The 27,858-nt window shown below is 39.6% G+C and overlaps 1 protein-coding gene across 1 annotated transcript in view; it reads right to left on the minus strand.

Annotated features, from left to right (window-relative positions):
* DNAJC3 (DnaJ heat shock protein family (Hsp40) member C3) overlaps nt 1-27,858 on the minus strand; it is a 35,956-nt gene that overhangs the window by 1,845 nt on the left and 6,253 nt on the right. The window contains exons 2-11 of the mRNA XM_064440677.1: nt 26,419-26,529; nt 23,332-23,456; nt 22,360-22,434; nt 12,731-12,883; nt 11,245-11,426; nt 9,123-9,242; nt 7,215-7,320; nt 6,959-7,079; nt 1,842-1,974; nt 868-1,016 (exon numbers count right to left, since the gene is read on the minus strand). Coding sequence (XP_064296747.1) covers nt 868-1,016; nt 1,842-1,974; nt 6,959-7,079; nt 7,215-7,320; nt 9,123-9,242; nt 11,245-11,426; nt 12,731-12,883; nt 22,360-22,434; nt 23,332-23,456; nt 26,419-26,529 — 1,275 coding nt within the window. The remainder of the gene's footprint in view (nt 1-867; nt 1,017-1,841; nt 1,975-6,958; nt 7,080-7,214; nt 7,321-9,122; nt 9,243-11,244; nt 11,427-12,730; nt 12,884-22,359; nt 22,435-23,331; nt 23,457-26,418; nt 26,530-27,858) is intronic.

Here is a 27,858-nt window from a genome sequence, read left to right on the forward strand (position 1 = left end):
TTTGTTTTTTTTTTTATTATTACATTCTTGAAACTAAATGGTCCAACACCTTCTGTTCGTATCTTGGTGAGACCAACATCAAATCTCCCAGTCACCACACCACAGGTCTCCCAGGAGGGTGACTGCATTCCTCACATTTTTCCCCTCCTCCAGAGCTGACCAGCAGGCAGCCAGACCTGACAAGGCTTCTTGCTCCTAGGGACTGGGCCAGCCCCAGGAGCCTGGCCACAGGCCAACAGCAAGGCCATCCTCTACCTCAGGCTGACAGGAACGGAGAACTCAGTCCCCTGCCCTCAGGGAAATGCTCTGTTTGCAGAGCATCTGTTTGCACAATGCATCTAGGCTTTGATACGCACAGCAAGGGCCATTTCTGAGGGCTTCTCCGGAGTACTTCAGGTGCTGTTATAACCTAAATGTGGTTTGCAATAAAACTTTAGGCAGAAGGAGACACTCACATCCTTAAAGTAAGGACCTCCAGAGTTAACCAATCCTGGAAATCTCTGTAAGATGACATCCTAAAAAGAGGCCTTTGAAATAATAATAATTTTTATTTGACTTTAAACAGAAGTCACTGAAACAATAAATAAATCCAGGTGTACATCTGACTTCCTGCATCAGACTGGACGCAAGTACTCCCTGCTCTGGGTGTCCCTTGCTCAAGCAGGGGGGTTGGACAAGATGATCTCCAGAGGTTCCTTCCAAGGCCTGCCATTCTGTGATTTTGTGATTACTGCACTGCTGTCTCAAGATGGATACGGGGAGAAAGGGAGGCTGTAATGCTTGTTATGACTTGCACTTGCTGCATTTTTACATTACTGTAAAAAGTAATTAAAAAAAGTTAAGTCACTGCATAAGAACAATCATTACCTGGGTCAGTGAGGACTTCTTTAGCAGCTGCTATGTCAATGAATTTTTTCTCTGCTTTCTTCTTTTCTTCCTCACTCTGGAAGTTATCAGGGTGCCACTGGGATGCCAGCTTTCTGTAAGCTTTTATGATTTCTTGCTTTCGAGCATTTCTGGATGGAAAAAATTATAGACAACTTTAAACTTTCTCATTGTTTATATGCCACCCTAGTGAATCTACAGGTCTATTTTAAACACTGAGACAGCAATTAAGGGCATCAGGAAAATTATGAGTCAGTTAACCTCCTGCAGGTGGCACTCAAGATTCTTTACACAAAAAACCAGAGGAAGCAGGTTGCAACTCTAAACAAAGATTACTCACTCTTTCCTTCGCCATCCATTTACTTTCCTTGGAAAGGTTCTACTGCCAGCTACTATGCAAAATACAGTTTCCAGTCTGAAGAATTTACAATCAGGTGAGTAACAAAGAGTAGAAATCAAATCGGTTCATAATTGGAAGGATGACCAATACTAACTCAGAACTGGACATTTGGTTGGTCCTCATTAGGGAGGGAAGTCATTAGTTTCTCAAGGTTAATGGCAGAAGTATTTTAGACACCTTTCAGTTAGTCCTTTCAAACTCTTCTGATCTGTCATACTATCCACCGCATTTTGCTTTTTGTTGCTTTCAGTAATTCTTTCTGGTCTTTGTTTCTTCCCCAATTCATTCACCTGACTCTTGATCATCTATACTAAGAATTTCTTGCCAAATGGTTTATGGCCTTCCTTCCCAATGTTGCTTTTTCATTCTTTCTAAAGGAGTTGCAAACCAATGCTACTTAGAAGCTGAACACTGCTAAACTAGTACAGTAGGAAAGTAGAGGTAGCAAGATACAGGAACAAGAATTAATACCCAGCAGAACAAATTTAAGTGATCAACCCTAGACATACTGGTTTAATAACCAGCTTTCACATCATCTCAGGTATTAATATCTCACCTTTTTACTCCTAAGATTTTATAGTAATCCCTCTTCTGTGATTGCTTCAGCATCCTCTGGGCACGTTCTAGCCCCTCCCGAATCTGCTGGTCATTTTCACTATTGGCTTGAGCAGTCTCATAGTCTTTAATAGCTTTGATGATAAAAGTGAATGAAAAAAAGATTACACAAATCTTTACAGACTTCAATTTAAAGAACTCAATCGCTCACTAAAACTGAAGGTTTGCTATTACCATATATAAATAGCAATTTTTATTTCAACTTGCCTTTTTTTTTTTTTTAAATTTGAAAACCTTGGAGTAAAGGAGATTAATTTTCACATATAAATTAGGTAATTTTCTTTATTTAGGTTCATCACACTTTTTAGAAAGGAAGGAGAAAGGAGGTTACTAGCGGCTGTACATTGCTGTTCAACTGAAGGATGCATTATACAGAGTCTTTAAATTAATATTCTTTCCTCTCCCACAGTCTGCACTCAATCAACATAACAAAAAACCTCTTCCTCTTTAATGACAATAAAGATGGATTTGAGATTACCAGTAAGTTCATACTGTTAGTGAAAGACAAATACTCACTTTTTACACCTCTGCATAATATGCAGACAGTTATATTTTAAGGTTTGGTTTGGTGTTTTTCTTGGGGGTTTTTTTTGTTTGTTTTTTTTTTCCAAAGGCATGCTCTCACTTTTATTACAAGAGTTGCATTTCTCAGGAATGAAAGCAGGAGAGGTGCTGTAACATATCGATGAATTTTTAAGAAGCTCCAGGTCTACACTTTTTTTAAAAAATGTAAACAATACTATTATTGTAAGTGGTAACTGAATGCTTAGGATACCAAGTTTAAATATTCTTTGATATCAAGATTTATCAAGGGAAGCAACTGTTGAAGTCTTTAATGAGACTGTTCTTCTTTCTCTGTTGTAATCCTCAAAGTCTCATTTGGAGATCCAAGTCTCCTAGGTTTCTCAAGTTAGACAAAGTACTTGCATCAGATTATTTCCAAGCAGATGCTATTTCTCAGCAGGTGTTACATTTGTTTTTCACTGTTTCTGAGCAAGACAGCAGGAAGTGCTAATGAATTTGTATTACCCAGACATCTGATAACACTGCAATCTTATTTTGGCTATTGAAAAAAAAAAAAAAAAGAAATTCCAAAAAGTATTTCCAGTGCCCCAACAATTTCATATGCTATTACAAACAAAACAAAATTTCTACTTATTTTCACATCACTGGACACTCATTTGCTGCTTGAACAAAGCATTTTGGCTTCTGCTGATGTTTTTAATTTGTCCAGTCATTTAAAAAAAGGCAACAAACGGGAGCATACGCTAATACGTGCACCCGATATATGCTGTCAAAACCGATAAAAATAATGAAGATGCAGCGATTTCATTATTCTGCTTTACCGCTCCAATAATTTCAAGCACCAGCATGTTTCATCTGCTTCATGCGATAATGGAAGGGCCCATCACAACGTCCTGCTGAATGCGGATCACATTGCTCAACTTCACTGAGCACCACATCATCTACAGCACATACCACTGCTAGGAACCAAGCTGATCAGGGGTCAGGTATTTGCAAGGACAGTGCTAGATGTCTCTTTTTTAAAATTGACTCCCTTATTTAAAGGCTGCATATATTAAGCATATGGGAAGGTATGTTTTTTAGTGCTGCACCCAGCACACCCAATGGCAAGTACATTTTGCACTTTCTCTCAGTTGGAAGAGACTTCCATTTTGATGGTACTCTCCAGTAGGAATTTTCCTTTCAGAGAGCTAATCGTTCTCCCCACCTGAGTGATAAGGGTTGCAAGCATGTGGAAGCCACAAAGAGTTTGCTATGAAACCAGGAGACTCATCACTAATTCACAGTATGTCGAGTGAGATATGTAATCAATTCTTCTCAGTAGCTATTTCTAAATGCACTAGTACCTCACAAACCAACACAAGAATCACTGCTGCTTCTTACTGGCCTGTCGTTTCAGAGGGCATAATTTCTTCCTTTCATCCTGTCCCACGACATGAAAGGAACAACCAGTTTCCAGTATCACTTTCAATTTAAATACTTCAGTCAAATCTAACTCTCTTTCTTTCAGTACAAGAGTCTTCACAATCTCTCAAACAGTAATCACATTGAATCTCTAAACACCTTAGCCAGCTTTCCTATCTTGCCTGCATTTTTAAAACACAGTGACCAAGAGTGGCCATTATTCCACATGCAGAATTAATCTCCTATCAAAAACGAGTAACTACAGACAACCTACGTCCATGTAACTCTGTTAAGAGTCGTAACTGAACCAGTTACGCTCTTACTGAAATAGGGATTGTTTCTTCTAGAGTAGTGGAGAGGGGAGGGGGGAAAAAAAAAGAATGTCCTGACCAAATTTGAAACTGCAAGGTGGTTTGTTTTTTTTTCCTTCCTTGACAAAACTTGTGCTATACACGTTACACAGGACGCCTGTACTTATGAGGTAAGCCAGAAAGGGAGTCATTACACATCTGTCTCAGCAGACAAGCCCTAGAGCCCATGTGATTATAAAGTAATTAAAACCATTTGATGGGAATCAGAATTCAGCTATACATACTGAAGTGCATCTTGAACAATAATCACCTTCTAAAGTTTTGAATGAAAAGTACTTTGAAATTTCCTATCTTTAAACAGGAAAATAGGTGCCTCCAGCTTGAAATTTTCTTGAGGGAAGAATGAGAATCAGTTTGCCCCTTTAAATATGAGACTACAATTTTAATTGCTTTACTGTTCTCTACAGCAAAGAGAGATCAGCCATCGTTTTATAGCAGTTAAAATTGAGGGGTAAGTGAAGACACCTTCAGGCAGGCTAACATGAATGGACTATAATGCTGTTTATGGAAGCTCTGCTGGAAGGCAGAGTGTAACTACAACCATCTCACTGCTGTCAAGGGCAGGAGGAAGGCAGGGATATGCTAAACAAACAGGGATTTGGAGGAGCACAGCTCTATTCTTGCATGGTTGTCCACTCAGAATCAGGCTAAGCCAAGTTCAGCAGGCTCCAGGCCAGGAAATAAGCTCTCCCAGATCCCAGGGGTGTCCTCTATTTCCTTGTATCCTATAATAGGGAGGCATCTGCTCCAGCACAAGACCAAGACGGCTCTGTGCACTTGTGCAGGACCTTGTTACAAAACATTTTTTTCCCCTCTAACTTGCAAGAGTTGCCAGATTCCCTCACCCTAGAGGAACCAGAAATAGATGAAGATTTAATAGAAGGTAATGTTAGAAAGATCCAAATTGAGATTCATTAATTTCAAGAAAACAAACAGATCGATTCTGTCCACTAGTAAGAAGCAAAAGGTACATCTAAGAGGACTCACAGCAGGGCCTGTTTGGCCTGCCCCTCTCTGTACACTCCTCTGAGCTGAAGGTTCGTACACCTTGAGCGGAAAAATAATCTCAAATTTTCTTTGGGTTCTCTTTTTGCTGATACTCCTTCCTCTTAAATCAAAAACCTTTGTACAGGCTGTAAGCTACGTAGATTTGTGTTCTGTACCTTTAACTATTTTTAAGTAAGTGCAGGATTTATTTTATTCATTTGTAGATCTACTTTTCCCAACACGGACAGGGCTAACTTCCACCATACTGAAGTACAGAAAAAGACAGGAAAATGCCCAGAAGGGGCCCCATCACTGTGAAATCTTCCTAAGCCTTACTTTTAGGTTAACACTGCAGTTCTAAACAATCAAAAGATGGAAGAACATTACCCTAAGAAAACCAGAAAGACAATTTTTCCTCACCCTTTGGCTTATTTTTAAGCAATCCCCTTGTCCAAAGGTCATCAGTTCTCTGAAATGCTGTTGCCTTTGACCCATTTCCTTATAAGGAGAAAGAAGGCTTGTCAGCCACTGCAAAGAGGCACTGGCACTAGGACTAGGTCACTTCAGAGGTACAAAGTCTACAGGGCTGATGAAGAGGACTGCCTGAAACTACACCAGTCCTCTTCACACCATGCTTTCATCTGAGTCAAGGAGCCCTAAAAAAAGAACAAAATAGGTATCTAATTTTTGAAGTGAACTTCAAGAGGCGAGCAGTATCATCTCCCAGTGATTAATTTCTCAAAAAGACAAAAAATATCTGAGCATACTATTAATGAGAACAGCTGCTTCATGAATGTTTAAATCAAAAAGATTTTTTTTGTTCAGTTGTAAAGCAAGAGATCCAGTACCAGAATACAGAAGAGGAAAATTCTATGAGTACTAAAAATGAATTCTATGAGTAATAAAATTAATGGAACTAGTTTTTGCAGATTTAATGCCTACAAGTCCTTTTCCTCATCACATTTGACTGAAACAGCCCAATGCTTCAAGAATTGCTGCATAACTAGCACAGGAATGGAACAGACAGATTCTCCAAATTTCCTTCTTGTGCCTGGTTTCTTGGGGAAATAAGATTCACTGAATTAAATTTTGAAGATTATTTTTATAGCGCATTAGCACTTGAAGAGCACTAAGAAGCTAGGTAACAACATAATGGCACACTCAGACACACCAGTTACTCAGTCCCTACTCTCCAAGGCTGTAGATGGGACCATGTAACAGCATGCATTTTACAGAAACCCCATGTGGAAAATGCAGCCTCAGGAGTAGAATCAGTTTACTGCTCTTAGCAGCACTGCAGAGACCCTCAGAGGTGAAGCAATGGCTGTTATCTTCCTCTGCCCTCAATATTTGCTAGGGGATAGAACAGTATTGTTTCACGCTGCCATCTAAAGACATTAAAATGGAGTTCCTAAACTGGATTTACATCACCCTAAATATAATTACCTTTTACCTCTAAATGCAATTGTCTGACATTGCTGATGACATAAAATGTGTTTGAGTAAGTTGAGTAAGCTGTATGGTCTTATAAAACATCCTGAGCACGGCCCACTGTTGTAAAGACAACTCCGCCACAGATAAAACAAGCACATTCCACTTATACTAATCAAGACAAAATTACCAGCAGATATTTTCATAAATCTGCAACTACCAGTGCTGATTAGGGCTAACAACCTGGTGTAGAATCAAAGTGCATGTTAAAAATTTTTGAAACACTGACTGCATTTTAAATGCCCACAAAAAAGTGTGTGCAAACTGCATGCAATTGTACCTTCTTCATACAGGTCTTCCAGCAAATAAGCTTCCGCTCTGTCTTTCAGGGCATTCACATTGGTTGGTTCCAGCTGCAGAACTTCTGTACAAGCTTTTATGGCTTCTGTAGCCTGCTGATTCTAGAGAGGAGAAAGTAAAACAAAATTCAGGTAGTTGTGGGGTTTTGGTGGTTTTTGGTTTTGGGGTTTGTTTTTTTTTTGTTTTTGTGGTTTTTTTTTTAAGACATTTACAGAGGGACATAGAAGCAGAATTACCTTTGATAAACAGTGGCAGATCCTTTCTTTGGCACGAGTAGCATAAACTGGGACTTCTGGCTCAGTTTTCATTACAGATTCATATTTACTGATAGCATCTTCATACCTGTTTAAATCAAAGATAAACATAACATCATGCAACATAACTATTTCAGGCTGTTGCCATTTATTTACAAATTTTAAAGTTTTAAAATTCACAGATTTTCACATCCTTCTAGCAATGTACCTTAACTGTAATAGTCTTAAAGGTGTAATGTGAGACAACAGTACAAAGAAAACTGTCAGCCACTTCAGGAATTGCCCCCCCATTCCCTTTCCTATGCTCTAAGACAGAGGAGCAGGCATTATGCCTGGCGGCTTTTGCAAAAGATAACGACTACCAACCCCCAGTGTGCACAGACACACAGTCTCTAGATACACCTCCTGTCCAACACACCACTCTGCACTTGACAAAAAGCATTTCCCTCTCTGGTATCTGAGGTGGACTAAGTCTGGAGTCTTGCTGTGAGCACTGTGCTATCTGCATTTCTTGGTACCAAAAAAAAAAAAGTTCTTTATGCTAGTTTGAATCAGGCAGTTGATTTCTCCCTTCCTTTCTCCACAAGTCCCATAATAAAATGTATTTTTGCTGTGAAGGTTTCAAAGATGCTAAAGTTCCACAGCTTGAGCAAGACACAGCTTAAAACATTCACCTAAAAATTCAAGTGTGTGACTGAACCTATGGGTTGGTACAATCTAGCAGAAATCTAAGCTCTCAGAAGACCGCTTGAAAATGTGTTGATACTGGATTAAATAGAAGACTAAAGTGAAAAGAGTCCAAACAGACTGCTGACTTAATAGAACCATCTTCAGCTGTGCTGATTCACATTCCTGATGTACTCAATTTTAAAAGGCCACCCTGACAATGCTTAATCACTTGTTAGGGGTCCTTACAGTTGGGTATCGTGTGCTTGGGAACACATAAAACTGAAATACAGGAAGAAGCAGGAAAATAGAGGCATCATTTATCATTTAACAGGGTGCGCAGAGCAGCCCATCCATCAGATTCACTTTTGCTGTCAAGGCACTGCAGAGTTACTAGGTGGTTTTAGTCTAAAGATGTGGTGCTTTAGTCACAGCATAGTTGAGGTTGGAAGGGACTTCTGGGGGTCATCTGGTTCAACTCCCCTGCTCAAGCAGGGCCATCTACAGCAGGTTGCCCAGGACCATGCCCAGATGGATTTTGAATGTCTCCAAAGTAGGGACACTCCACAACTCCTCTCTGGGCAACATGTACCAGTGAAAACAAGGGGGTGGTGGGAAGCATTTCCTTATGTTCCAGTGGAACTTCCTGTTTCAGCTTGTGCCCATTGCCCCTGGTCCTGTCACTGGGCACCACTGAAAGGAGCCTGGCCCTGCCCTCTTTGCATCCTTCCTTCAGTATTTATATACATTGATGTAGCAGAGAAGACTCAGGGGGAACAGTCCCACCTATCTCAGCCTTTCCTCACAGGAGAGAGATGCTCCAGCCCCTCCATCATCTTAGTGGCAGTTTACTGGACTTTCTTGCTCAGTAGCTCCATCTCTCTTGTACTGGGGAGCCCAGCATTCCAGGTGTGTCCTCACCAGTGCCAAGTAACAATACTGAAGAGCTGACAAATATCCCTATCTTGGTCTTACAACCTGCTCCACAAATACGTTAAGTATGCACAGAGAAGACAGTGGCATCAGAAGGAATCAGAATAGGGTTGTCACTATGTGAGTCAATATTTATTTTAATTGTAATTTGAGAACCGTGCTCAGTTATCCACTTCAACTGACAGATGCAAAAAGCATCACTTAATCAACATCTCAATCAATAATAAGTTGGCGCCTCAGTAGTGATTTTTTTTTTTTTTTTTTTCCTTTAATACAGCAGTGAACACTTACCTGCCTTCTCTGATTAATTCCTCTGCCGACTCGATCTGCTTATTGAGTTTCTTTACTTGCTTATAGAGAGAAAAGCATTGCTTATGGTCTTGGTCCAGTTTCAGACACTCCCGGACTTCACTTTTCACAGGGAGGTAGGGAGGAAGGAAAAAAAAAAACCATATCCAAACAAGACAAAGACATTACCACATGTTATGAAATTTCACTTAGAGATACAATGCAGCATCTATAAGCTGTCCAGAACAACAGTTGACAACTTTATACAATTTCTCCCTTTATCCAAAAATGAATTTAAAGTGAGTTTTAGAAGTCTTCCAGACCATACAGGGATGATTGTCTGGTTTTGTTTTTAGTTATCTTGTATTGCCAAATATACCAAGACTGAGAAGTGTTACATTAATAACTGACTAAACAGCAGAAGAAAAATACACCCTGGGAAAGACGCTATATTCAGCAGTTATCAGATACCATTGTTTGTAATTTTCCCACATATTTAACTCAGCTATATTACAGAATACCTATGTAGAAGTACATTTCATGCTACCTGAAACAGAAAAAGCTCAGCTAAGACCCCAAACCTCCTCTTGATGGAATATCAGCCCAGCCTTCACTGTGAAGACTGTTTTATCAGACTCTGATTAGGGCAGCTACCTCTTAAAACAGTCAAAAGTCTTTAAAAAATCCTCCAGAACACAGGAATAAGAGTTTTGTAGCATACAGAGTCATCACTGTACAACTAAGGTGTTACTTTCAGAAAGAGATCACAAAATCTTAATTTTGTTCCTAAGCACAGACAAAAATATCTATTATTCAAAAATCATTTAGCCTGTAAAGGTAAGAGGAAGAAAGTAAAGGAAGGACAAGATTAATCACTCAGCAAGTCCAAGGGCTATAGAACTCTTTCTTAGTATATCTTACAATGGGAAAAATAAAAAGAATCAGAGAATAAAAAGATAAGCTATCCCTTCATTCTGATACCATTCTGTTCTTCAATAGCTCTCTCAATTCTACTTATAAAAATTGTAAGATTTGGTTATTAACAGAGGAAGTCCACTTGTGGATTTCAGAGGAAAAAAAAAAAAACCACACACCTATTCTTGAAATCACTAGGCTAAGTGATGGTCAGCTACCAAAAGTCACCACAGAAGTGACGTATGAGCTCCAGAGGTTAAGTATACTCTGGAAAGGGGATCGCTAATGCAAACCAATTAGTTATTTGGCATTTACTTTTGCCCGGCTATAAAATGAATTTTTGCAGTTATGATCACATACAGTTTTCATCTACCAGACTTTGTCATACACTGCCAAGAAAAGAAACTCAGGCTTTTTCAGTTCCTTTCACCTCTTACTGAACAGATTCTGAGGCAGAAACCATATTGGAAGGAGTCTGGTGATGCAGGTAGCGCATCCGAGATGATGAGTAGCACAGAAACCACCTGTGTGCAAACAGAAGGATTATACCATCTGTCCAGCTGAACATAGAGTGTGAGGTTAACGGTCTGAATTGGGCAAGGGCAGTTATCTGCAGGACTGACTAGGGATGTATGGAAATAACACCTTAAACTCAACTGAATAAAATGGTAGGACGTTATCTAAGACACACTGTCTGCAGGAACAAAAGACTGCCAGCTCTGGATCCCCAGCACCTCATGGTTGGATGCTCCTGTACTTTTTATTTATTATTCTTAAGCTTGTAACCTTTTGTTCCTACTCTTGAAAAAAAAATCTAGCCCTAAGACTTACTGCATACATTTTTTGTTTGCATTGTAAGCCTAACTTGAATGGAGGTTCAAGGTTAAAAAAAACAGACTCCACCAATGCAAGTTTAGAGAAGCACTTTCTTCTTGGATGGAGAAATACAAGACAGACAGTAAATGTATGCAACTCTGACGGACCTGCTCTATGGCTTCTGCTTATGTAAGCAAGATGCTAAGAACCATCGATGGCTGGTCTGCCAAGACCAATAAGTTCTTAGCTTCTAGAAAGGACCTTCCTTTATCAGATACAGACCAGAGTTGCTACTCTCTCCAGAAACCAACATAGATATTTCTCAGTTTATCATGACCTATATCATCACATTTTCTGTCTCAATTATAATGATTACAGTAAACAGTAAAATTACCTGAGTGATAATTCATGGTCCCCCAGCTGATAATATATTCTGCTGATTTTATAGAAGGCTTCAGTGTTATCATTCTTTAATTTGGCAGCAGCTTTCAAGTCACTAATGGCTTTGCTTGGTTCCCCTTCCTTTATATAACACTCAGCTCGAAGTTCCCGTAGCTCTGCATCCCAAACACAAACCTTGAGAAATCAAAATTAAAGCTTGTTTTTGGTCCATACCACTTCACTACTTTTCCTCCCCAACAAAAGAAAAATCCCATTTTTTTCCACTTTGCCAACTGCAATAGCATAAGGTTCAAGCTGCACACAGAGCACATCAAATTAGCATCTCTGCTTCCTGGTGGATGCTGTGATGCACCTGCCCAAAGAGAAAACAAAGGCCTAAAAAATTTGTAAATGATTCAATGAGCTCATGCAGGGCGATGAATTAAATCTACTGGCACTGCTTAAACTGGGGCAGTCTGTTGAGCCTCCAGGGAAGGATATCAGAATCATAAATTATTATATCTTCCCAAAAGAACAGTGGTAATGAGCAGCAAGGACCAAGCTGTCAGTTATCCTCTAGAAAGAAGCCTGTGGGCAAGATTCAGCTACGCAAGGTTTGACCTTAGTATCTGGAGTTTTAAAGATCTATACAGAAGTAACAATGTCACAGTACACAAGAATAATTACTTAAAAGGAATCGCCTATCATCATTTGTTTTAGAGAATTTATTCTGGGTCTTATAGTTTGTTTGTAAACCGCCATTTTAAAGAACGAGGCTTTTCTGATTTTCTGTGTTCCCTCCCCATAAACAAACTCCCACACTTCGGCAGTTTCTTCACCAAAAGCTAGAATGTTGTAAATCCCAAGTCAGTGTTAATTTGTATGTACAGAGTCAGAGCAGTTGACTGTCTTTTAACATCTATTTCTATACAACACACAAAATGCCCATGTGATTGAGTTATCTACATTTATATTATCAGACTACCTTTACTGATTAAGATTCAACAAATACAGGTATCTAAGGAACAAGCTGAAAATCCAGATTGCTACATTCGTTTTTAACTTTGGGTTTTTTTTATCTTTTGTTACTTCCTTTTTTCAAGACACAACTTGCCTGCATATAGGCAACAAAAAAATCTAGATAGAAAAGCCTACACCTCCTATATTTGGCAAAACTTCATTGGTTTGAGAACTACTTTTTTCCCTGCTTCCCCAGGAACACTGAACTGTGGAAAAATGGGGAAGTATAATCAAGCAAGTTACCCATAACAGAAGTTTGGTTCAAATGGTATATTTAACCCTAAATACAATCTATTATTTTGACTTTTTTGAACATTCTCCACTCTCCAACTTCACAATGGACTCACGGTGCTCAGCAAAACTGAGCCAATTACACCAAGTGTTTTCACATCAGTGAAGAAGTTATGAAACAAAAATACACAGATGCCAGACAGGAGCTCTTAGTTCCCTTCCGCAGCACCATTTTACTTAACACTTACTGCCAAGATTTCATCAAGAAGAGAAATAGCAGCTTCGTAATCCTCTTGCTGGTAGGCAGATAATGCTTGTGAATGCAGGCGCTGTAGCTCATCAGATTTTGTCAGCTGAGTCTGGGCTTCTTTTTCCTCATTATTGCTAGGACTGGATTTGAGCTGCAAACATTAACAAGGAGAGAGACGGAAATGCTTGTTCAAGGACCTCTTTTTGTCCCATTAATAATCATATAATGGAGAACTGACTAAAGCTGCAAATAAAGCAAAATTAGTTTTAGAATTCCACTGGAAACGTTTCCAACACCAAACTTCAACAAAAGGAGGACATTTTTAGCTTCAGTAAGAATTGTCAGAAGTCAGAAATATAATTCTACAACTCCCCCACTTGATCATTTACTACTGGACATATACACAACAGTCCTCATCACCCCTGGAAGTCACAGACCTCTCAGTTGTAGCCTAGTCCATTCATCTCTCTGCAGACAGCTAGTAAACACTGGATTCCCCGGAATCAGTGGGAAGTAAATCCACTCATCTCACTTTGAGCACAATACTTATTTATAAATGCATGACAGACAAATGCAACATGTCACAGATAGTATTACTGTAACGCTGTGTTTCTTTTCCCCAGAAGGGATGGCTACAGCAGCAAGTTAAGACGGAGGAAAGGCTCAACTGGGATCAGCTGGGAATTTATGCACTTCGCTTCATACGTAGTTTTCAACAAGCCTAAATAAAGTTTTATCTACGAAAACTGATTTCTCAAACCCCTCTCTCCAAGCAAATAGAAGGGGTTACATTGTACTTGCCTTCATTTGTTTAGGCAATTTGTTTATTTTCAAAGGAAACTAAAAAACCCCCAAAATCCCTCACAGGCAACTCTGCTACCACCCGGGAAGACAAATACAGGCCAGGAAAAAATCCCAGTCATTCCCTTGTAAAGTCAAGCAGTAATTTGTAAAATTAGTGTAGTTTGAATAAATGACTTTAAAACTCTGGAAAGGGACCAGCAGGACTTGCTTTTTCTTTGTTTGCTTTAAAAAGCAAAACTTGCAATACCTTGCATTTTATATACAGAATGTTAACTAATGTTACTGAGTCCTCACAGTCATCCAGTACCTTTTCTCTCCTCCTTGATCCTGAAATAGCCCTTTCCCTTTTTCTCATCAAGAAGTTCATCAAACACTCATATTTTGTGCTTAAGTATCTAATATAATTCAATAACATCAGCCCTCAGATCTCCTTTAACAAAATCTTCCCTGGTTCTAAACCTTAAGTACATGAAAGGAAAAAGCCTGGATGCAACATAAAAAGCATGCACAGGTCCCACCTCTGTCAGATTCCTTATTTCAAGTCTTTTTCAGCCTTATGCAGTTGTGTCACTTTACTTTGGCAAAAATCAAGTTGTACTTAGACCTGGAAATTTTTCCTTTATCCCCTACACTGTCTTTCAGCAAGAGGAGAAGAATGTGATCAAAGAGTTTTCTTCTTTGTAGGCTAATTCCTAATATGTGTCTCAAAAAGCTTTCCTTCTGGTTAGAACAGAAACTCTGCCTACAAACCCCTGGTGCTGTGCATCTTTTTTCTCCCCCAAATCTGGAGCCTGTAGCAGAGGCCAATTTCTGCACCTGTAACTTTAAAAGTTCGAAGACTACAGAACCCTCTGAAGTTCTGAACTCTTTAGTTCCAGCTGACTTGCTTAATTTTCTCCCTGAATTTCACAGCATTTTCATCTCTTAAAAATTAAAAGCTTTTGCTACGGCCAAGCTTTATGCTTCCATTAAAACTTACCTCACGATAACACTGTACTTCTTAGACACACAGTATGTTTCTTGTAATTTATTTGGAGCAAAACGACAGTGGAATATGAAAAGCAATTACACAATCATACAGACAAGTCCAATAGTAATAAAGACCATTTGAGTGAAAAATCCTAGATAATTTTAGGTACTACAAAATGTTCAGTTAAAAAAACCCAAACTTTTCAAGCTGTCATTCAAACTAAAGCCATCAAGTGTTTGTGTGCTATCGTATGACAAAAACATACACTCAGCTCTTAATAAGTAATTAGTGTATTGCCATGAGGTTTTAATCAGTAATGTTAACTAAAGCAAGGAAAAGCCTGTTCATTCAGCTCCAGCAAAAAAAGCTGGAAATGTGATGCAGTTGTTTGATACTCTCATTTTGGTTTACTTCCCAATTTTTTTTCCTTGTCTTTTTGCCCTGTGATCAGAGGACTGTCACATCACTAACAAATCACTTCTCAATTATTCCTCCTTTTCCTATGGAGCAGTAAGCTTGGAGGTCACAAGTCAGAACAACTGCTTGCACTAAGCGTGCTAGATTCCCAAGAAAGGAGCAAAGTATTAAAAAACCCTTCAGCTGAATTTAATACCAGTCTAAGGCAAACCTAACACTTCTCTACATGTTTCATCAATGGCCTCAAAGCTATGCTCTGCTCGGGTCTCCTGGACAAGCATGCTGCTACTAGTCAACATGTTCTCAGCACAGTATCCGTTGCTGTCTGAGGTTTACTACATTTAGATGAGGAGAGTAAATTAGTTGCAGTTTAAGTTGCAGCAACAAGAGCTAGCTATCTGTTATAGCAGCTTTCATTCACTATCAACCTCCCCCCGCCCCCCAAACCTGCACCTAACTCCTTTGCAGAAAACAAAGGCCAGTATACAGGAGTGGCTTTGTTACTGTAATTCTCTATCACAGATCTACTACCATAGGTCCTGCTTCATTTTATAGCCTAGTCTCAGTAGAGGGGAGAAACAGACACTAGGGTAAGCAAAACCCCACTTTTTCCCCCCCGAGCAAGATTAAAGGGAACAAAATCATCAACCCCACTCAATTTATCAAGTCGAGCTTTAAAGGTTTTTGCATGTGTACCTATCCTTCTCCCCATTACTCTCAGTGAAGAAGCTGGCTTCTTCCAGAACTTTATCTCAAGGACTTGACTCAAAACTTTGCAACATTGCCTTCCTGCACCCAGGACAGCACAAAAAGGAATTATCAGTTCGCTTCATGAAGCCCAGCATTTTTTGGGGCATCTAGAAAGCTCTTAGATCATTTCTCTTCCAAGTAGGCAGCCTTGGAATGGCTGCCTTGCATTTGCAGTCAAAATTCAAGTATTTGGAAGTTTTCTGATGGGGAAAGCATTTAATGAGCTAAACAATTCATGCTGGTTTTCAAGAAGCAACATAATCCTCCCTCCAAACCTGCCATGCTTCATGGTATTTCACAAGCCTGTCAACATGACCTTTCTAACCACACACAGAAGTTACACCAGCCACGCACAAGGCTACATGAAAAAACAATACAGCACTACTTCAGAAAAATATTGTTAATAAAAGGCCACGGATACAGCCAAACTGGTATATCAGCAGTGACAAAACACTAAAGCGACACTAATGTTAAACTACGGAGGATCCATTTGCATTTTGTGTTGGATGCCGCTATGCTGAAGATGCCATGTGCCAGTCTGAAATATATTAATTAATTCAGTGTGTTGCACCTACATGTATCTTACAATTATGCTTTCTGGATCAGCAATATGCTTTTTATTTAACAAAGCTTTACAGCATTATCTGTTACCAAAAAGGATCCCCAAACACAGAACACTTACAGGAGACAAAACTGGAAATCATGAACATGGAGCAAGTGCGTCCTGCCTATTAAGTTTAGTGAGAACTTTTTGCTTCATGATCCTTTTTTGCCACAAGTATAGGGAAGACTTACAAAACATGGCTAAGCTAGTTCTATGGCTTATCATGACCTGTCCTGCTTTCCAGCTACATAGCCCTACATCTTCCTTTGCAATGGCCCATTAACCATACAGGAAAAGGTTAGGCATTTAGTACAGGAATCCTCATGAAGAACAGTTACAGCAACCTTGAGAAGACGACCAACAACTCAAAAATCTCTACTCTCAAGGAGTTTAGATTAAAGAGATACAGGCAACTCACCTGTAGCATTTGAAGATCTTAGTACGAATTAAACAGACACTATCAACTTGAAAAAAACCTCTTACATACTGTAGCTTAAAAAACAAATTATTAAAAAAACAAAAATGTTATAGACAAACTGTTTTTATACCTTGCTTACAGTGGTCCAGTGCCACTAACATAGGCATACATCTACACATTTAAAGCTGTTTTATCTTCTCCTTTTTCACACTGGTAGATACACAATGAAAAAAAATTGATTAGGCTTGCGAAAAGCATTCTGAGGGTTTGTGTTATCCAAGATCAAGACATCTATGCACTCAAGAACAGTGCACAAAGGAAAGCTCTGCATTAGCAGAGCAATATATTAGGTAACACAACTATGACGTTTGACAGGTAGAAAAAAGCAAGGAAATGCTGAAATACCTTTTACTCTTTAGCCAGGAAGCTACAGATGATCACAGTATCACAGAGGAATGTATTTGGAAACAACAACCTATGTTACTTTGATCCGTTTAAAAGAGCTTCAAATACCCAACCCAAGCTTGCCTAGTAACTTACTCAGATCAGGTTAACTCACAGTGCCGTAAAAAGATCTCCCCCACCTACACCCAAGATAGTATTATTACACATACCAACCAACCATGGAAAACTATCATCCAGTGTATTTTGCAACAGCCGAGGGCTTCTCTAGATTAGAAAACAAGAATTTGCAGATGTACAGTGCTTGGTCACTTGGTCTTGGCTGACATCTAGTGGAGCTGGGAGCAGCACCTTCAGTTTCCAGCTTTTAGGTGTTTATACTTCCAAGGGAGACAGAATTGCATATTTAGGACACCTCAATTTACAGTATTTATTGCAACAAACTGCAACTGTGAACATTACAGTCATTCTAAAAAAAAAAATTATGAGAACTTAAAAGAAATATGACAACTTGGTCCTTTCCACACTTTCCAATAGACTAGGCAAAAGTTCTGTTCTATTTTTGTGCCTTCTATAGAATTCAGCAACTCAAATGCTTGCCATTTTCTCCAGGACACAAGCAATATTACAAGGCATATATAAAAGTGCTGCCTGGCCTTGCATCACTTTTGTCACCTTTTCAGAAGGCTTTCCATCAACCAAAGTATGCCAACATTCCTTTTAATTTCACTAAAAATCACATGCTTAGAAGAAAATAAGAATCCAGGGCTTTCACAGACTGAGGCCTTAGACATGAATGTTCATGTGCCCACAGATCTGTCCTGTTGACTCCTATTATTCAGAAATGACTAACCAAAATAGAGGGAACATTTTAAAGCATATCAGCACTCAACCAAAGTTGGAGCAGAGAAATGAATACTATTCATATACTGTGATCAATTTCTGAAGTCACCTAAAGACTTCTGCTTAATCCCAGTTCCATCCTGGGCACTCTGAACACAAGAAATAGACCCCTCTGCTGATACCTGTTGAAAGGTTTATTACCCTCTTAGATTTCCAAACTGGTAGCTGGGTTGCACTGGAAAAAGCTAAAGAGCTTCCAAAGATTAAGGAGTTGTGATTCTGTATCGGTAGACCAAAAAAAACCCTGGCCCATGTACGGAACTTCATCAGCTTGGTGCATCTGCTGGTCAAAAGGTGAAGTTTCTAGAAACGTAGTATTGCTTAACATGTCACGGCATAAGTCTGAATCACACGTTCCAGCCAACAAGGAATTGCAGAGGAGGAGAAAAAAAAACCCAAAAACCAACCAAACAAAAAAGACAAACCCCAAAAAACCCCACAAAACAAAGCAATCTAAAAATAACGCATGAAGGCTGGGGTCTCAAGAGGCTCTGCTCCTGAAAGGAGTATTCCCATCCTTCTGGGTCAGGCATTCCCACCACCTGCCCTCAGGCAGTGTCTTGTGACAGTGCCTCACGAGACAGCCAGTACTGATATGCCACCTGGGGTAGAAGCATCCAAAGAGAGAAAGTGGCCTGCTTAGCAATCATAACTTTACAGCAGTTTAGGGTGCTCATGAAACTTTTCCCACATACCATAAAACTGTGTAGACAGATTTTAAGGGTATGATTTATTTTTTTTTTTTTACTTTCCACAAGTCTACACTAAAGGACAGTTTTACTATTGTATGTAAAGAATAGTTTCAATGATTCATTTAAGCTCTAGACAAAACCATTGCTGTTACAAGCTGGGAAAGTTTACCTGTCACCCTCCCTCCATTTAGATGGGCTGAATATTTCTTACTCTTTCTCTCCCTCAAAAATGACTGCATCTCCTAAACTGCTGAGATCTTTTTCAAGGAGCATGACACCAGGAGAGTGGTGGAGGGAGGGGAAGGAAAAAAAGCAGTTTTCCAGATTCTCCACTGGTACGCGACAGACTTCTGGAATATGCTAGGAGAAAACAGCATTTTTCAGACGGCTCATTACCTCAGTCACCTTGCAGTTCTGGCAGGCACGGAAAGCAACACTGGTGACACTGACTCTTAATGCAAGCGTCATACAGCAAACTACAAACCCCCTCATTCCTATATGCCTGTTCTTAAGCAGTCCAAGTAAAATTACTTTTAGTTTCCACACCCTGACCTAGTTCCTCCAATGCAAAAGTGGGGAATATTTTAAAATCTGATCCACTGCCTTGAAATGAACACCTGACCCAAACAAACAATCTCTTGTGTGAAATCACACAAGCAATAACACATCTACCATCATTAAACAGCATACAACCTACTTCAAAGAAGGCTGCCTTTACCAGAAGAAAGCACATCTTATCTACACAACTTTCCTCAGGAAAAAAACTTAACACCAAAGGCAAAAACTTTAATATTTGACAATCCACAATTCATTTCTGTAAGCATATGACACTCCCAGGACCACCTATTCTAGATAATGTCCTGAAACCAGGCACAGGAAAGGAAGTGGATTATTTTTCTTCAGATTAAGACTTCCCTTCCAGAGAACAGGGATGGATGGGGTGGAGGTTTGTTTTGGTGTTTTGGTTGGGGTTTGTGGGTTTTTTTTTTTGTTTGAGGTTGTTTTTTGTTGTGGGTGATTGTTTGGTTTTTTGGGTTTTTTTTGAAACACAGCACTTCCACCCCATCTTTCCATGATACTCCACTTCTGCAGACTAAAACATAGCACCAGGCTGCTGCATGTCTACTGACTCAGAGTGACTGTTTGCACATTTAGAGCCTATGCACTACTACTGCCAAAGTTATTCTCCAATTTAGGTCCAGATTTGGACACCAAAGTTTGCTGATGTGCTACATGCTTACCCATAAGGAAAGCATTCTAGTCAGCTGATACGCAGCCAACAAAGTGAGAGGCTAAAGGGCTGTTCACATCCCGACCTACACTGACTCAGCTGAAGAGCAGAATCATAGATTACATACTCTGTTCACATGTAAAACACACAGTTTTGGGTATCCAAGTCCACAACTAATTCTAGCCTAAAAGCTATTGAGATCCCACTGGAATTTCTTTGGGCCATACCTGCCCTAGCAGAAAAAGGAACTTTCATTTCAAGGTACAACTTATTCCTTCTGGCTTCTTGACAACTGACTTACAAGTCAAAGCTTCCTAGTGGCTGCTATTTACCTTCCCCCAGTCACTTTTGGTACCAAGGATAGAATCTGGATGTAAGAGTCTTGAAATAATTTGGAAAGGTATTAAATTCCTAACAGCCTTCTTCCTTCTCTCCCCTCCTCTCACATGCAAAAAAAAAAAAAAAAAAAAACAAAACACAAACCACAGAACGTTAACACATTCCACAGTATTGTGACTCTGACTTCCTCTCGAGATTAAATGAAATTTCATATTTAGATGCAAACACACGGCAAGAGTAAACTAGGTATTTTAGACACACAGAGAACTGGTAGAATAATCAGACTGACTATCTGAAAGATTTAGAAGAAAACAAGGGAAATCTCTCAAATATATGTATTTATATGTCACAGTACGTAGGACAACTTAATCCCCTCCTCATATGAATAAATTAACCTGTCACAAAGGATTACATTAATATTGTCTTCTTTTGCTTGAATATGCTGTACTTAACTGAAAATTGTGCTCTTCAAAAGAGACTGTTTGCCGTGTTCTCTAAGTACATAGGCAATATCGTTCACAGAACCAAGGAAACTGGAAGAAAGATTTAGGACCAATATGGTGTCTTCATAAGTCAGCTTCTGAAAAGAAACTTTCTTCTACTTCAGATTTAAAACTTGACTGAAGACTGAAACTATCTGACTGACCAAAGGCAGCAATCTAATTTTTGCAGATGGTTTAAAAAAAAGGCAGGCTACCTGACAGTTAGCTGGAGAAGCATTTTCATATGCAGTTATTAAGCAATACTCCAAGAAACAGTAACTGCAAAGAGACGCATACAGAAACTCAGAATCGACACTGACATCATGTAATTGCTATTGCAGCAACTATGTCCTCAGTTAATCAGAGCTGAACGACATTCTCCCAGGTTTGCAAACAGCCGGTGCTGCACTGCAATCAGGTGTGCAACTGCAGACCACACACCCCTAGGAAACTTAGGAAGGAAGTAGCAAAACCCAGAGGAGCCATTGCTACATGAATTTCAGAATAAGCTACTGTACCTTCGCTACAAACACAAAGACTGCCCTGGTGCATTTATACCTGCAAGAGCCATTCCTCCCAACTGCCCTGCAGCATGTGCAGTATAACTGTAACTAGTAAACTAGTAAGATTTCCATTAAACATCTGTAATGCAGAACTGCTTTCTCCATCACACTTCAAAGAAAGCCAACACAACAGCATTGGTTACACTTGCAAATTCTATTTATTTTGGCATAAGGGACATGCAAGCTCTTGAAACAAACAATCCTTGAAGAGTAAGCAAGAATAAGAATCTTATTTATTCTCATCTTACGGAAATATTGTGCAACAGAGAAGGAAGAGAGAGTTTTCCATATTCTCTGAGGAATTTTGTTCTGGGGTTAGATCAGTTTATTTTTGCAGAGTAAGGCCAAAATGCAAAAAATACCCATTCAATGGGAAAAACAACCTAGGTGAGTTTTAGGTGTGTAATATCCAACTATGTGTGTATGGAAACACTGGGCACTTCCTGATCATGCAGAGTAAGTATTGTCAACACATTCATGAAAGATAGAGAACTCCTCTGCAGATGAGAAGACACACAGATGCATGCCACTGAAATTCATTGATTTTAACAGCCCAGTGACTAAAGAGCGAGCCCAGGATCCTTTTGCCATCAGTGAAGAAAGATAAGAACCTTCAACGGTTGATCCATGAGGCTGCTAGTGATTTCCCAGGGTGACCTGAATACAGCGAAGTAAAGCAGGATTAAATTATGTGCTTTGAGTCTCACATCATTTATCCTTTCTTTCTGAATGAATACTGCTCCCTACTATAGGCATCATCAAGCAAAGATCATGAAGTGCCAGGCAGACACAAAAAAAAGACACTTTTCGAAGTTCTGTACTGCTTCATGTGACACCTTCTGATTTCATCTTCATCACTGCACTGAAACTTTTTCAGTCATTTATTCATACAAGGCAGCTTAACTACAATATCTTTAAAGAACAGGAAAGAAACTCAGGTATACGTACATATATGCTCTAGAGCATGAGAGTTGAGATGAGACTTTGGCTCAGAACCCAACCTCAAACGCAGTGATGTAGTTCAACCTACCTCCAATTTGCCTGCAACTTACCACATTTTTGAAGTCATCCTCTGCTTCATCAAATTTTCCTTGCTTGAGCAGTAAGTGTCCTCTCTGCAATCTTGCCTGAAATGAAACGTAATTTGATTTACAAACTGGAATTCAGCAAAGTATGAAAATAAGTTTCAGTTTCCTTTAGCAGCAAGAAAAAGTTCCATTTTGCTACAGCTAACAAGCCACAGTGTTTATGAGCAGCTGCAGCTCATGGAAAGAGCTCATCTGAAGAGTTACATAAAAGAAAGTGAGTGAATGTTTACCTTACACCACTTTCCTGATTATAACTCTTTAGAGATTTTAATAATTTAGCAGAAATAATAAATAGACAATCCCCACATTTCACTAAACTTTCAGAATAACAGAAGCTATGTAAAAAGACAAGTTAATGACTTAGAATATTTTGATTTATACCAAGAATATTTTCATACAACAATGAATTTAACATTTGCCCCTTCATTGTAAGCTCTGCAGGACATGCTACTGCTCATGAAAAAAGGAGATGAGAGAATCCATCATTCTCCACAGACGATAAACAGAAGGGAGCAAGGAGTAAGTAAATCAGAATTTGCAACAATCCCATTGGAAGGCAGTGAGATTAGGACAGTTCCTATAGAGAAGAGATGCCTCAGATCAAATGCTGATTAAGACAGAAGAAAAACAGAGGCATCTGTGCTCTCTTCCCCCCCTCGCTCTCAGAGGGCAAAGCCTTGGTGAATGAGAAGAGAGACACAAGTGAGAGACAGAAAATGTTTAGCACAAACCCTTGAGGCACGAACTTAAAACTACTATTAGTTGTTAGAATAACTGGCTAGACTGTACATTCAACCACATACACCATTGCTACTATTCTATCCTACTTAAAGCCTTCTGAATAACATATTTTCTGCTTAGCAAAATCTGAAAAAACAACTTTCTTCAAAGTACTTTTTTTACACTTGAACAATTTTCAGTTCCAGTAATACTTACAGAAGTGAAGTCCTCCTTTAATTCGACCACTTTACTTAAATCACGAATTGCTGCTTTAGATTTGCCCATGGCTAAGTACACTGTGGCTCTTCTGTAATAAGCAATGTAGTTATCAGAGTCTCCCTCTGCAAGTGAACGAACAGCAATCAGAATACTACCTTGAAGCAACTGAAACTTTGGGTACAGTGAAACTGTAATGACTAAAAAATATATTTCCTGAGTTCTAAGCCACTGAAAAAATGGTGTTTATCAATAAAACCTAACATTTATAACATTATCCAAGCAATATTTTCTGTGCAGTTTGATTATTTAACAATAAAGATTACAGAAACACAGCAAATGCCAAATAAGAGTACTTAAGTTGAAATGTGTACGTTTTTCAGCTTTGCACAGGAAAACAGCCACTACACACTAACCCTTTACCTCCAGCTGCAGGCCTACATTTGAAAGCATGTTAATTCATCACTCTCCATCCCAGTCCCTGTCCATCATACAGGATGCAAGCAGATAATCCCAAAATGACCAATATGTTAGTCTTAAATTGTCACAGATGCATAAACCCTTTACATCATTCTTTGAAATAGCAGCAACTTCTTTCTTTAATATTCATGTGGGCACCAACACCCCCTCTCAATGGCAGGCAAGCACATGTACATTAGCAAAACCTGAAGGCAAACTTCAAGGCTCAGACATTCCACGTTGTCTGCTGGACAAACTTCCAAGATCCAGCAATTTTAACACTCTCTAGGCCTGCACATGTACATACATCCTTACAGGAGACAAACATCAGACTCTGAAACCAAATATTTAAAAGAAAGAGATTACAGTTACTGTGGGCTCTCAAGGAAAGGTAACTTCAACCACTCAAACAACCATATGCAGTAGAAGACAGTAAACATTTTACTGTGCTATTAAAAAAATCAATCCAGAATTTGTAGACAGGAACATCCATATCTGAGGAACAAAACAAGTATTTCTCTTCCTCACCCCATTTGAGGTTAAATTTGAGCTTTAAAATTAATGGAACAAATAGCATTGCCAAAAGTCTTATGGTCGGTAACTGAGCTTCATAGCTGGCCACCTCCATTACTGAAACAGTAGCTCAGTTCTCACAGGAAAAGGTATCTGCATTCTTCCTCTACAATATCTTGGCTGTGGAAATTCTAACATCCAGCACTGAAATGTAATAACTCACACGCCAGCATTACAATCATCAAGTAAATTCAAATGTTGCTACCTTTAAAAAAAGAAGGAAATACTAAGTCCTACTGCATACAACTAAATGTGTAGGGTAGGCACAAATCAATAACTGAAATTAAGGAACTTTATTAATACACAAAGGATGAAAGATAGGGAAGAGCTAACCCAGAAAGTATGTTCCAGCACCGGATGATCTTTCTGACGATCAGAAGATGGTTTTGCCATCTTCTGCAATAATGATCAGCAATTGACATTTACCCAGAGAGAAGGCATAAGCCATCAACTTGACAGCAATGAAGAAGAGAGTTGGAAATTTAAATGAAGAGAGAGAAAAAATGGACAGTAGCTTTCTTTTATTTTTAGATGTTTGCAAAAAAGAAAAATAGGCTGGCTGAGGGAAAGACAAAAAGACAGTCTACAATGACACAGTTCAGCAAAAAAGGATTAATGAAATTTCTTCTCCCCTCCTCTACACACAGAGCAGGCAAATCACGCTTAAAGTCTTTTCAAAAAGGCAAAATACAAAGAAGAAAGAAGTCTGATGACAGTTTAGGCAATAAGGCTCAAATCACCATCCAACTAAGAATCCCAACAAGGTCACAACAGAGGTGGCCACACCGTAGTTCTACCAGCTGCTCGAGCACTGCTGGCAAAGCAGAGGCTTTCACCCCATGCAGGCACCTCACGCTGCTGCTTCCTTTGCAGGGTCACAGGCTGAACTGGACTTTTCACCAAATCCAAGGTAAAGCTTGCCAACCAATAATAAAGGAATAAACCATGTCGTAACACTACTCAGATCCCACGGGAATGGCTTTGGCAGTGAAACATAAGGCAAAAGGAGTAACAGGCTGCCTCTGGGTGGAATAAGGAGCTTCTGTAGCACAGAAAGAGGAAGTTCCCCCCTCCACTCCCTTTATATAAGGGAAGGTGATCTTTGAGAACTCCTTGAAGTTATTAATAGCTCAGAATCAGCAGATATTTCATTTAAATATCACTGTTAGACCAAGGCATAAATAGAAAAGTCTCAACATTATAACTCATTACTGCGTAATACCTTGGTATTATTCTTCTCACAGAGAAAATTATGCACTTGTACAGTCCAATTACTTAAAAAATAACAAGCCCCCTGCAACTCAGAAATTTTAGTGTTAATGGACACTGCTCTTCGCTGGTACCATCTGTCTCTGTGCTTCAATTCAAGGATTTTAACCAGAAAAGTTGCTTTAAAATTTATAGAAGCAAACAATTAACTCCACGGTTTGCTGAAAATGGAGAACAACAAAGCAAGAACTCACTTACTAGTTGAGTATGAGAGATGGACAGTCAATATACTCTTCACTACCAGTTCAGTATCTCAGACTTGTAGCATCAGTTTCACTAAGGTATCGTCCACTTCAAGATTTAATTTAAAAAAAAAAGGGCGGGGGGGATGGGATGGGGGACACGGGACACCATTTTAAATACTGAATTTTTTACAGTGCTGGAAAGAAGAAAGCATGGATGAACTCAAACTTTCAAAGCCACACTTCAAAAGACTTTATAAAAATAAAACCTAATCTTGATGGGATTAGAGACAGGGAATACCTCATCAAATGATACCACAGTCAATGATAATGGCTTCTTACAACTAGCTTACAGAACAGCAGTAACTTAGTGTTCACTAAGTATCATGTAGTTAATTTAACAGTTTATTTTATCAAAACCAAAGCATAAGTATTCTACTGCATCTCTGCTGGCTCCCATCTAAACTACTGCACAAAGGTGCCTCAACTTCTGTTACTCATGGAACACAACTTGCAAGAAAGCAGGATACTTAATGAAGCAAACAGTAGGAGAAAAAACACCAAAGGTATTTCAGTGCAAGAGTCACTTTCCTGAGATACTTACCTATAGCCGCATGAAAGTGAGACAAAGCATCTGCTAGCTGCCCAGCAGCCAATAACTTCTTTCCCATTTCAAGCTGTTTTTCTACTTCTGCATTTATTCCACATTCAGCTCCTTAAAGAAAAACAAAAAGATAAAGGTTCTGAATGACCAGTTTGAGCATACAAAATGCATACAGTGATAATACAATTCATATAACAAACACTTACTGATATAGATGCAGAAGTCACATCTTCCCATACTAAAACAACCTGCAGCCTCAAAAACATACAGCATGTCTTCCCTGGCCCAAAAACAACGTAAAAGTAAATAAACACTGTAAAGCACCACATTGTGAGAAGGCACTGAATACGTGTTTCTATTCCTGTCTATACATTCACACAGAATCACAGAATCCCAGGTTGGAAGGGACCTCAGGGATCATCTAGTCCAACATTTCTGGGAAGAGCACAGTCTAGACAAGATGGCCCAGCACCCTGTCCAGACAACTCTTGAAGGTATCCAACGTGGCCTAGTCAACCACTTCCCTGGGGAGATTATTCCAATGGTTGACTGTCCTCAATGTAAAAAAATTTCCCTCTCGTGTCCAATCGGAATCTCCCCAAGAGCAACTTGTGTCCATTCCCCTTGTCCTCTCCATGGGACTCCGTGTAAAAATGGACTCTCCATCTTCTTTGTAGCTACCCCTTAAGTACTGGCACATGGTGATGAGATCCCCTCTGAGCCTCCTCTCCTCAAGGCTGAACAAACCCAGCTCTCCCAGCCTATCTTCATATGGCAGGCTTCCCAGTCCTTTGATCATCTTGGTGGCCCCTCTCTGGTCCCCTTCCAGCCTGTCCACATCATTTTTGTACAGCGGGGGCCAGAACTGCACACAGCACTCCAGGTGTGGCCTGACAAGCGCAGAGTAGAGTGGGATGATGACTTCTTTATCTCTGTTGGGGATGCCCTTTTTGATGCAGCCCAGCATCCTGTTGGCCTTCTTGGCTGCAGCAGCACACTGTTCGCTCATGTTGAGCCTTCTGTCCACCAGGACCCCCAGGTCCCTTTCCACAGAGCTGCTCTCCAGCCAGGTGGATCCCAGTCTGTGCTGCACTCCTGGATTATGTTTTCCCAGGTGCACAACCTTACACTTGTCCTTGCTGAACTTGATAAGGTTCTTGCTGGCCCACTCTTCCAGCCTATCCAGATCTCCCTGCAGAGCAGCTCTCCCTTCTGCAGTGTCTACTTCCCCACTCAACTTGGTGTCATCAGCAAACTTCATCAGGCTACACTTGATGCCATTATCCAGATCACTTATAAAGATATTGAATAACATTGGGCCCAATATTGATCCCTGGGGGACCCCACTTGTGACAGGTTGCCACTTGGAAACGGAGCTATTTATCACCACCCTTTGGGTGCGGCCTGTCAGCCAGTTCCCCACCCACTGCACAGACTGCT

This window comes from Phalacrocorax carbo, chromosome 1 (assembly GCF_963921805.1).
Source record: "Phalacrocorax carbo chromosome 1, bPhaCar2.1, whole genome shotgun sequence".
Lineage (NCBI taxonomy): Eukaryota > Metazoa > Chordata > Aves > Suliformes > Phalacrocoracidae > Phalacrocorax > Phalacrocorax carbo.